We start from the raw sequence: 12652 nt of genomic DNA, 5'->3' as shown, positions 1-12652 counted from the left end.
TTCTTTTGATTTGTTTACACAGAAGTTCTTGGAAAGAGGAATATTTCTCAAATGACTTACACTATTAGAATTTACACTTTGTCCAAATGTGAAGCTAATGTATCCATCACATATAGCCATTAAACAACACATTTGGTATCAACAAGGGCTACAGAAAATAGGACTACACCATTCACCAGTCCTCTTCCGCTTCTGTTCACAACAGTCAGCAAATAATAGGTGATATGCAAGTCAATTGGAAGAGTACATGAATGCTCTACAATTATATATAGCAATATAACAGGGGGAAACATTCCACGTGGGAAAAATTATATATTTATATATAGCAATACGGTCCAGACAATTCGCAATCTGGGCCAATTCCACTGCAATGCATCCTGTACTTTACACAATTAACAGAAGACTTTTTTCTGACTCTGCATGGAGTGCCAGAGATGTGAATACCTATAATATTCTCACTCACACTGACTTCCACATTTAGTTCAGGATCCTCCTTGATAAAATCAGTGAACCAAGAGATTCCCAATGGACCTTCAACAAACTAAAAGAAGAAAACAATCTCCGAATTATAACTGCTTGCTAACTTCTGTATGTATGAAACAACTATCAATAATCTTTATCAGTATCATCCAGCTTTACAGAGATTCATATGGAGAAGGAGTGTCACAATGCTTCAAAATCAGTTCTAATACCTCTCATTTTGCTATCCACCATTGTGTAAGAGTTATATTGGCATACTTTGTCTGTCTTATCCTGTCATATACTCTACTCTGATTTCAGTAGCACTACGGCCTGCTCTCTTGGGTGGTCACACTCCCATATATAAGAGATGCAAATAATCTGCCAGCTATATACTCATAAAAGGAATGCTTTTTGCTCATTAATCAAATTAATATGCATTCCATAGATTACAATCAACATTTTCCAAATTTAATGATATCTACATAGCTTCCTCCTCTGACACCACGTATTTGCAGTGCATGTTTATTAGGAAACAATGCAAATTTATGTCATGTACTGGGGAAAAATCATAAGGAATTACATACAGTGAATGCAGGATTTCAGTGATGATTTAAATACTTTAGTGAATTGTGACTGCAAAGTCTAAAACATACACCCACCACTTATCTTACTTGCAAGTTTCCATTATAGCACTGTGACACAGAGGCAGATAACTAAATTAACAATCACTTCGAAGAGGAAGTCTTCCTTGCTATATTGGTACCAAATACGTATTTAAGGCATTCATAACATACTGGCATAATACAACATTAATAAAAGAGTAATAGTTAGTAAAAGCATGAATACTGTGGGAACAGGATACATGTAACACATCTAACTTGAGTCAATTGAAATTCCTCCAAAATTCTTGAAAATAGCTGGTACCATAGGTTACAACTGCTCACAATCCATGATAATTTAATTTGAATGTCCCACATTCCTTTCATGACATTTTTAATACACCTTATGGACAATACAGTGCTTCTGTGAAAACTTACATGAAAATCAGAGCCATCCACATGTTTCAATTCTGAATCTTGTTTTACTCCAACACTAGGCTCTTCAATTATTACTGGGTCTTCAGGAAACTGAAAAAAAGGAAAAAAATTTATTTGAGGCTTTCAAGTCCTTTCCTTACATGGCCCTCTCCTAGAGAGAGAGAGAGAGAGAGAGAGAGAGAGAGAGAGAGAGAGAGAGAGAGAGAGAGAGAGAGAGAATACTTTCAAACAGATCTCATGTAGAAGCTGACAAGGCCAAAATCATGCATATTCATCAGTTACGACCAGGCAGCCAGAAAATGTGGATGCCACAATTCAAATATTTGAAACCAAAGCTTTGTTTACTCTGAAAGCCAGGCACATCAGTAAGAGATTGTCCACCAAATAACAACCAAAATTATTTTTCGCACACCAAGCAGCAACCAATACACACAGTATTCATAAATATTATGGGCGTGGATATATGGTTCCACATTTCCTCCCAAACCACTGGATCGACTTCAACCAACCTAGATATACATATAACTTACTATCTAGACAAAAATACTAAAAAGGTAAGTACTACCAACCTCCTATGGAGGTGGGTGTGTGAATATGAAAAAGAGGAGGGGGAGGTACAAGGACAGTGAGAGGGGGAACTGGCAAAGATGGACAGAGAGAGCATAGCAGATGAACAGGGGTAGGGGGAAAGAGAAGCGGATGGACAGTGAGAGCACAGCAGATGCACAGCAGATGCACAGTGAGAGCACAGCAGATGCACAGTGAGAGCACAGCAGATGCACAGTGAGAGCACAGCAGATGCACAGTGAGAGCACAGCAGATGCACAGTGAGAGCACAGCAGATGGACAGTGAGAGCACAGCAGATGGACAGTGAGAGCACAGCAGATGGACAGTGAGAGCACAGCAGATGGACAGTGAGAGCACAGCAGATGGACAGTGAGAGCACAGCAGATGGACAGTGAGAGCACAGCAGATGGACAGAGGTCATTGGTTGGTTCATTGAACAGACCGAACTGCTAGATGATCAGTCCTTTTTTCTTTGAACAGACAGGTCCAAATGACTGAAGAGAAGAGAAAGCCTACTGCACAAAACCCAGAGAAAGAAAACCCCCAAGGTCTACTAAAGTCGATGAAACTGACTTAAGGGACAAAAAGCAGGAAGAGAGACAAAGGAAGAAAGGCAACCAAGGTTCCCCATCAAGGGAGCAGCCGGAAGCCCCCTGAGAGCATATACATTGGGGGTGCATACATCCCCCAGCCCCTGCCACTCGCCAGAGGTACTCCACACAATAAGTGCTTAGGAAAGACTATGAACAAGTCTAACACACCATGTGAGAGGGGGAAAAACAAGAAAAGAGCAGGTAGGGTGAGGACCAGACTGGACCACTAAGACAGGGTGTATACACTCTGAGACAACAGGGAAATCTGGGAAAAACCAAGGAATTTTTTCATCTGCAAGAAAACTGTGAAGAACACTGGAATTTTTTAGAATTCCGAGAATTTCTCATTGGTTTCCTTTTCAATTAAATTTTTGTAGTTTTGGCTGGTAAGAAGTGATACTCTAACAAAGAATTTTACTTTAGCCCACTACTACAATGTAATGTTGCAGCAATAAAATTAAAACAAGAAAAAAAAAATTAAGTTGCAAAGGAAAAGCGCCATTTAAAAACAACAAAACACAATGCACACACAAGCGCTTGAAAGCAGCAAAATGTGTCAAATGCTTTAGGGTGAATGCTATGTAATAATTCATAACAACAAACTGCTTCCGATGGGCGTGACATCACAAGTTTCATTAGATTCATTTGAGTAGTTGCCAGTGGGCTTATGGGCATGCGCAGTTGAGTCATGTATGAGCAGTACTTTCTCCAACTTCTGGCTACGTGAAGTGTGACTATTAGCTGTATCCAAGGTAACAAGACATGAGCTGTACCAGCAGTAGCAACAAGCAGGCAGATGCTACCCATTTTTTGCAAATGAGCAGAGCAGTCCGAGTTGTAATGGGACGAGGGTTAGTCTCCATGTGAACCATGTTTACTTTTAGTGTTTTTCTTATACTCTTGGTTTGCAGCTCTCAAGTCAAATGAAAACAAAACAGATTTATGTGGCCGGAAGCTATGAAGTGAATTAAAATACATTCACATAATAATGGAAGGTTAAAATATGGTATTAGTTTGTTTTCTGATTTTATTTTATTTCCATGTTTTTGGCAGCCGGGCATTAATTGCCTTGCAGAACACTGAGGTTATTTTTGTACATTTGATAAAAAAATTGGCTTTGATTAATCTTTTCCTCAGAGGCAGTCAATTTATTGGAAACACTACTGGCTAGTGCCAACTGTCTGTGGAATTTCAAGTGCACGTTCTTACCTTTTGGGACATATGGCATTATGCCATAATAAAGAACTAAACATGAGGTAATACCGTACTGGTACTCCAAGAAAATTTGCATCCCAAAAACCACACTGAAAAGTTTAATATCAGCTTAGGGCGTATGTCTTTGTTAATCTGGAGATACGAATGTGATATGTAAGTCAAATTATGTATTTTATTATCATTTATGAAATTCTGATGCTCTTGAGGTATCCTCTGATGTCCTGTTTCGTTTATGGCATAATGTAAGATCATTTAATGCTATATAAGTACGAACATATGAACTAACTACATCGTAGTAGCAGCACAGGCACAGTAACACCATTTTCTGGCATTTTCTGACATCTGCTGAAACGAATTCTAATAGGTCACGGGAAAATAATTCGATTGGTAGTTTGAAAAGTGTTACTTTCAAAGTACATTTCATTTTACACAACATGAGTTATGTTATGTGTGCAAAGGTGCATCGAATTTTTAAAATCGCAAAGCGTTTGATTCTCATTTAATGCTTAATACTTTGAGGGCCAAGAATTTCGAGCCCAGAAGACCAGACATTTACGTCATTACTTAAAATTTTACTGGGACATTTGTGTGATGTATCACAGTGTAACAATGTACAAACTACAAATATTATGTGTGAAAGCTTGGCTTTTCTTGTAGCTACACTATGTACATTATTTTTACCATTAACTTTTTCTATTTGTGTGTTCCCACTACTTAACAGTGATGTTGCTATAGGCTGACTACATCACGTGTCCTATGCTCCGATCACTACATTTACATGCGACACATCTTTTGAAAGATGAAAACTGAATTTTGGAAACCGCTTTTCGCTGTCTGAAGCATATTTGCTAGTCCAGTTAACCACGGTGCCTGGAAATCAGCAGATGTAGTTTGCCTTAGTCGGCACAATTGCTATTTCTCTTCAATTAGACGAGGTATTAACAGCTTCAGTCTACTATTTCTACTTATCCTTCACTGCACAAAAAGCCATTCCATCAATATTAGCCAAATTTTTTAAAAACAAGACGAAAACTTGCAGCCCGCGCACATTTACATGGGAGCTGCGTTTACATGGGAGCGAAAATCAATTGCAAAATTGGAAAACTGGCAAACAGAAGAAGATATCCAGAATCGTTTTTGAAGTGTTTACATGATCACCCAGAAGCAGTATTGGGAGACCAGTTTACAAAATCAGGTTCTGGGTGCCCCATGTAAATGCGATGAATATTTGCTACCATCAGCAGGCGAGATCATGTGACATGAGCTATGACTGGCTTACAAAAGCGCATCGCGATCTCTATTTCAATGCTTCAGAAATTAACTGGTGGAATTCGATTATATACATTTGTAATACGAAAATACGCACCGTACATGTTGCTGCAAATCAAAAATATTTCGAAAACGCATTTTTTTCTGGGGTTTGTTTCCTAAAGGGGTGGGAGATCCTACACCATTCAAAGGATTGATACATTTTCCAATTCCACAGGAAAGGATACTGTCACTTAACATGGAAAAAGTGTATTTTCACCCAGGAGAAAGTGTATTTCTTAATCGGGAAGAACCCGGGAATTTTTTATCCTTTTCCACATATACACCCTGCAAGACAAGATAGCCACAGCTCATTCTGGGTGTAGCAGGCAATATTGTGTTCTGTCAACACCTCAGTGGGTCGTAAAGTTACACGGCGCTCCTTTAAGGAGATTGACAAAAGTCCCCTTCTTGAATGAAGCATAAAATTAAGTCAGCCACTGATGCATCATCTAATAACAGGGACAGCAAGTCAGGGAGATTAAGAGTTGTGACAGTCCAGCAGCAAAACTTGGACCACTGTCAAATACAAACCATGACAGTGGGGTGAGTCCTCACATTGGAGAAGATGGCCATAAGTCAGCCAGGTATGGCTGATGCAGAGCTGGCAAATTGCAGCAGAATCCTTGCAGGAGGCCTGCATAGAGGATCTCCACAGATTCATAATCTCCTTCATCAACCGTAGTTTGTTTTATAAGTCACAATAATCCGTTCCATTTTCCAAATTCCTAAAACTTCATGGTCTCATACTGATTGGAGGTCTGCTCTCAGAACACTAATCTCAAGTCAGTTTATTGGTAGCCAGCTTGCCCAGGCTATCAGCGAGTTTATTCCCTGAGGTCCCAATGTGACCCAGAGTCCAAACAAAAGTCACTGAGTCCATATTGTTCGAGGGCATACAGGGAACGTTGGATAGCAATGACCAAGAGATGGTGAGGGTAATATTGGTTGGAGGCTTGCAAACTTCTGAAGCAATCACTGCAGATGGGTTAAGGACCTATCGGTTAAGGTATGGATATGCTCAAGAGCAAAAGTGATGGCTACCAACATCGCAGTCACAACACTACAGCTATCAGGCAAGAAACGGAGTTCAGTACGTCCTATGCAAGTATAAGCAAGGCCCATGTGACCAGCAGTCATCGAGCAACCAGTATAGACTACTTCTGATCACCAGGGTGCACAAAGGACAGAGAAAAGTTTGTGGTGGAAGGCCTTGAGAGACCAAGTTTTTCAGACCTTGTGATAGATCAAGACATAGCTGTGACCAAGGGATGCACCACAGAGGTGTACATAAGAGGGCCTGGATGTGGATTTTCAGACCTTGTGATAGATCAAGACATAGCTGTGACCAAGGGATGCACCACAGAGGTGTACATAAGAGGGCCTGGATGTGGATTGTGATCATAATCCCTGATCCAGGTCACCATTGTGGGATGTGGATTTCCGTTTTTGGGAAGAGAGGACAGTAGTTTGGACAATTCGGGGAGTTGTAAACATGGGTAGCATAGTTGACAAGCTGTTGTTGGCACCTGATCTGCAATGGAGGGACCCTATCCACCATGAGTAAGCTGGTCACAGGACTAGTTCAAAAGGCTTCTCTTGCAAGTCAAACCCTGCAATGATCCAGTATCTGCAATGCTGAGGGTGATGCCAAACAGTATGCCAGATGTCCATAATCAAGACAGGATTGTATCAGGGCTTTGTAAGGGTGCAGAACAGTTGTGCAATCTGCACCCCTGCCTGTGTTACGGAAGCTGCGAAGATTATTGAGGTGAAACCAGCACTTTCACTTACACTGGCGAAGATGGGGAAACTATGCCAACCACAAACCAATAACTAGTCCTAAAAAGCCGTAAGTCTCCACCAAAATGAGTAGTAGGTCATCAAAGTAAAATTCTGGTTGTGGATGAATGGCACAGCATAGAGAGAAGTGCATGATGTGAGTATTGGTGGCTGAGAACTGAGCACCATGAGTGAGGACCCATGAGTGCACCTTTTGTATGGTGCCTTGCTGGCATGTTCAGCAACATCCACACTAGAGGAATAAACACTAGAGGCAAAAGCCATCAGCGTACAAGGAGGGTGATACTGAGGACCCCACAGCTGCTGCTAGACATTGATGGCTGCTAGAAAGAGAGTGACACACAATATACCGCCCTGAGATATCCCCTTCTGTTGTATATGCAGGAGGGGAGGGGGGGGGAGGGGGTTGAGTTAGAAGCACCAACTCGAACCCAGAACATCTGGGGCAACAGGAAATTCTTGATAAATAACAGGAGCATACCCTGGAGACCCCACTAGTGTAAGGTATCAAATATGTGACATCACCATGTGGTGTCCCAAGCATTTTGCAGGTCAAAGAATATGACTTCAAGGCACTGATGTAAGGCAAAAGCTGTTCAGATGGCAGACTCCAGGTAAACCACATTATCAGTGGTGGAAAGGACATGGCAAAAACCAACATGAGACTAAACCAGAAGACCCCGAGACTCAAGGAGTCAACACAGCCGCCGGCTCAGCATGCATTCAAGCAACTTACAGATAACATTGGTGTGACTGTCCCTCTCTAGATGGTGCTTACCCCGTTTGAGCACTGGAACAGTGATTCTTTCTCGTCACTGTGAGGGGAGCTCGCCCTCACTCCAGATACAGTTAAAGATGGCAAGTATAAGACGTTGACAGTCCACTGATAGGTGGTTTATTATTTGGTTGTGAATGCGGTTTGCCACTGGGCTGTATCAGGACAGTGGGCTAGGGCACTGATGAATCCCCCCTCATTGCATGGAGCGTTATATGGCTCCAGGTGGCATATAGAATGAAATTATTGCTTTCTCTCCAACCACTATTTTAGAACATTAAAGGCTAATTCTCAGATGAAAGGTATGGGCATAATGCACAGCAAAACGTTCTGCGACACCTCATCAATGGAGGCAGCACCATTCAAGGCAATAAGTACAACTACAGGTGTCTGGTATCAATAGAGACCTCTGATCTTAGCCCAAACCTGAGGGGGAGGGGTACATTGTCCAGTGGTTGAAACTTAATGTTCCAGCATTCTTGTTTCCATCATTTTATCAGGTGGCTGACAAGGGTACACAGCAATTTAATGGCAATGATATACTCCATCGATGGGTGCTGCTTGTGACACTGTAGAGATTGCCTACAATCTCTAATGGCTTCTGCAATTTCTGATGACCACCAAGGTATTGTCTTGTGTCAGGACATGCCTGAGGAACAGGAGATCGCAAAATCAGCTGCCAAAACAATGGAAGTAATTGTATTCTGGACTGCCTCAATGGTATCTCCACACAGAGCGGAGTCAAGGGGGACACCAGAAGCAAAAGCACCCCAGTGCTCGTCTGGGCAGGCATCCAGGGTAGTGTTGCTGAGGAGCGACAGGAAAAATCAGGAAGTGCTGACTCCACACAGGTCATTGTGGACTTTCCTGTGGATGGATGGGAGAAGGAAAGGACTTCAAATGGAAATGTCAATGGCCAAGAAAGTTCCGCGCCCGACACTAAAGTGTGTGGGGTACCAGCATTCAAAGGGCAAAAATCAAGTAAGGCCAGTAAGTTTGCAAGGTCTTAACCATGAACAGTGATCATGATTCCACCCCACAATGGGTAATTGGGGTTGAAATCTAGTTCACTACACAGTGTCTAGAACATATGGGCTAACTCCCCCAGACCCCCTGTTGTAGGTAGCTTGATAATCATAATATCCCCAGTATCCACAAAGGGCTAAGGTCCATGCTATTAGAAACAAAATCTCCTGAAGGGCAGTGCAGAAGCCAGGGGAAGTGCTTAAAAGATGTAGCTATGGCAGGTAGTGGAAAAACCGAAACAATTCCCCTGGAGAATAATGTTGTTGACATGCTGTGAGACCATGAAGGGACCAAGGAGGCTATTTACACCCATATATAGGTTCCAGGTTCCATTGTGTGGTGTGAACTATGGCATCAGAGGCTGCTGGAAACTCCACCTTGGCCAAAGGCAATGAACAGACATGTTGTAGCATGGGGGCCACAGGACGGTCCTTCTCCTTGGAGGAATTTTCCTTGTCTTTCCTCCCCTTAGAGGATTTTGATGATAAGGGCTTCTCTGAATCAGTTTCACATAAAAATGATGACTGAAGCCCTGTTACCAGCAGCCTGTGGCTCCTTTAGCAACTAACTGGTGTCAGGTTCTAGACTGGCAAAAATCTTGGAAGGAAATTTCTGAGAGACCCCTTCCTAGCAATGTAAGCTGGAGGACGGTGATTCGTTTCCAGCTGGGAGGTGGAGTCCAATGTACCAAGTGGACAGGAGGCCATCAATCCCAAAGTACATGTGAAGAAAGCAGGAAGAGGAGAGCACTAGTCCACAATCTCTACAAACAGGGCACATGCTGCAATGCGAAAATATGTAGATACATTTCAGACACTTGAAACAGCACATTGGGGGGGCGGGGGGGGGGGGGGTGAGGAGAACATATGGTTTCCTACCACATCGGTATACCATCACTTTGACCTTTTCAGGCAATGAATTACCCTCAGAGGCCAAGATGAAGGCTCTGGCAGCAACCCTATTGTCCTTTGGCCCCCTATGTACACGATGGACAAAGTGTACGTCCCATCACTGCAGGATCACGCGTAGCTCATTGTCAGATTGTAAGAACATGGGCTCTCCCTATGGGTGCCACCCAGCCTAGGCAATGGCTACCTGGCCAGAAATCTGTTGCTCGGAGTCCCTGTGCTCCTGACATCATGAGCACATACTCCTTGGCATACAGGAGGAGTTTTCAGTTCAAGCACCAACAGTGTGATACCTGTCTGGTCAGGTGGCTACCACTGTGCAGGTACTTCATGCCCCTACCACCACCACAGAATGGCTACCATGCTTGGTTTTGGCTATATTACCTTATTAAAGGCATAGGTGCAAAGCTGGAGCATAAACAGCATTGGGTGATCTCCTTTTCATGATCCACACTTCTGGAGAATTTTAGAAATTTTAGCAGGTCAAATTCAACAATGGGCACCATGTATTTATTTAATGAAAAGTTGTAGAAAATACCAGAAGTGGAAACTCACGTCCCAATCATAAACCAGGTGCAAGCAGGGTCTGCACCAAGAAACCCATGTGATGGAGAAGCAGAGGGGAAAATGGATTGTGGAAGTGTACACTTGCTGTAAAAGAAAAGTAATGCTACAAAGGCTGCTAGCCAGTCACGTACTAACAAAAGAGTTGTGAGCCCCCTGGGGGCAGATGGACAGAGAGAGTAGCAGATGGACAGAGAATATGGGTGCAGGAGGTTGGAATTGGAGTAACTAAATACCCAGGAAATGTCCAATACTCAACTAGTTTTCCTTAAATAAAAGTTTCATCATTTTGCAAAACAATAAAACAATGGCATATATTTATTGTACAAAAATAAAATGTGAAATATCATGACAACTTTCTCCTCCTCCCCAATACTACAGCCATGGTACTGATGTAGTGGATTATGGAGGCTTTATCAATTATAAAATTACTTATTTTACACCTGAATTTAACTGTGAAATTGTCCTAAATTTGTACAAATAAAAATAATGATATGGGTTTGCTTGCACCTCTAGCAATCCTCCAAAAGTCACAGGAAAGGCTCACTGTATGGCATCTGCATTTACTTCTACCTAGATACTCTGCAAGCAACCATATGGTGTGTGGTGGAAGGTACCCTGTACCACTACTAGTTATTTCCTTTACTCCCAAACAGAATAAGTGAAAAACAATAATCTGCACTATAAGCCTCCATATGAGCCCAAATTACTCATACTGTATCTTCGTGGTCCTTCTGTACAATGTATGTTGGCAGCAGTAGAATCGTTTGGCAATCAGATTCAAATGTTCGTTCATTATATTTTCTCGATTATGTTTCTCAAAAAGAACATCACCTTCACTCCAGAGATCCCCATTTGAGTTCCCAAAGCATCTCTTTAATGCTTACATATTGTTTGAACCTACTGGTAACAAATCTAGCAGCCTGCCTCTGAATTGCTTCCATGTATTACCTCAATCTGACCCATTACAAGTCCCAAACACACAAGCTACACTCAAGAATAGGTCCTACCAGCATCCTATATGTGGTCTGCTTTACAGGTGAACCACTCTTTCCTAAAATTCTTCCAACAGACCAAAATCAACGATTCATCTTCCCTACCACAGTTCTCACATACTTGTTCCATTTCATATTGCTTTGCAACTTTATGCCCAGATATATAAATCGCACTCGATGGAAATGACAGTCGAATCACTGAAAAGGAGGCGGTTTTGAAGTTCATCAGAGACTTTTATAGCAATTTGTATAGCAATCCAGGGGAAAATTTGAGTGTATCTAATTTAAATGATATATCTAGTGTTCCAGATATACTCCCATCGGAAGTCAAGTGTGCTCTAGATAGCATGAAGAAGGGAACAGTACCAGGTGATGATGAGCTCAGCGTTGACATCCTCAAACTGGCAGGAGAGGTAACAATAAATCACTTGGCAAAAGTATTTACTTCCTGCCTGCACTATGCTTCCATCCCACTATCGTGGAACAAGGCTAAGATTATTTTGATACACAAGAAAGGAAGTATTCACAATATTAAAAACTACCGTCCTATCAGCTTGCTCTCAATTTTGTACAAAATTTTTACAAAGATCTTGTTAAACCGAATTAGTTCCACCCTAGACTCAGCCCAACCTATAGAACAAGCTGGATTCCGAAGCAATTTTAGCACTATTGACCACATTCTGACCGTTAGTGAAGTGATAAGCAGAGCGAATGAATACCAACTGCCTCTCTGCATTGCCTTTGTTGACTTTGAAAAGGCATTTGACTCCGTTAGCCATGTAGCTGTCCTCCAAGCTTTGAGTGAGCAAGGAGTGGGAGCAGCATACATTGAAGTGCTCAGGAAAATCTACGAGAATTCTTCAGCTTATGTTAACATCGGCGAATCAACTCAAGAATTCCGCATCATGAGGGGTGTCAAGCAAGGCGATCCCATCTCCCCAAAACTGTTCTCTGCTGTATTGGAAATGGCTATGTCAAGGCTGAGCTGGGAAGGTAAGGGAATTAGAATTAATGGAAGAAGGCTTACCAACTTGAGATTTGCTGATGATATTGCCTTACTGGCCAAAGACTTCGCAGAACTCCAAAACTTAGTTACAGATCTTGCATCGGAATGTCAACTGGTTGGCTTGAACATGAACCTTTCCAAAACAAAAGTAATATCCAACAAATGGGTCCCAGCTGGAGATGTGAAAGTCAAGGACAGTCTACTAGAAGAGGTCAGTGAATATGTCTACCTTGGCCAGATTATAAATATGAAGGGAGACATAAGACCAGAAATCTATCGACGCATCAAGCTTGGCTGGCAAGCATTTGGGAAGAATTCAAAAGTATTCAGATCAAAAATGCCAGTAAATCTGAAGAAAGCAGTATTTGATCAATGCATTCTTCCTGTGATGA

The 12652-nt window shown here is 42.0% G+C and overlaps 1 protein-coding gene across 3 annotated transcripts in view; it reads right to left on the bottom strand.

Annotated features, from left to right (window-relative positions):
* Window positions 1–12652, bottom strand: part of LOC126427336 (zinc finger protein ZFP2-like) — a 75847-nt gene that overhangs the window by 50620 nt on the left and 12575 nt on the right. For all 3 annotated transcript variants that reach the window (XM_050089660.1, XM_050089663.1, XM_050089662.1), the window contains one exon: window positions 1500–1589. In XM_050089660.1, coding sequence (XP_049945617.1) covers window positions 1500–1589 — 90 coding nt within the window. The remainder of the gene's footprint in view (window positions 1–1499; window positions 1590–12652) is intronic.

The sequence above is a fragment of the Schistocerca serialis genome, chromosome 11 (genome assembly GCF_023864345.2).
Source record: "Schistocerca serialis cubense isolate TAMUIC-IGC-003099 chromosome 11, iqSchSeri2.2, whole genome shotgun sequence".
Classification (NCBI taxonomy): Eukaryota; Metazoa; Arthropoda; class Insecta; order Orthoptera; family Acrididae; genus Schistocerca; species Schistocerca serialis.
This window is presented reverse-complemented; position numbering and strand designations above follow the sequence as displayed.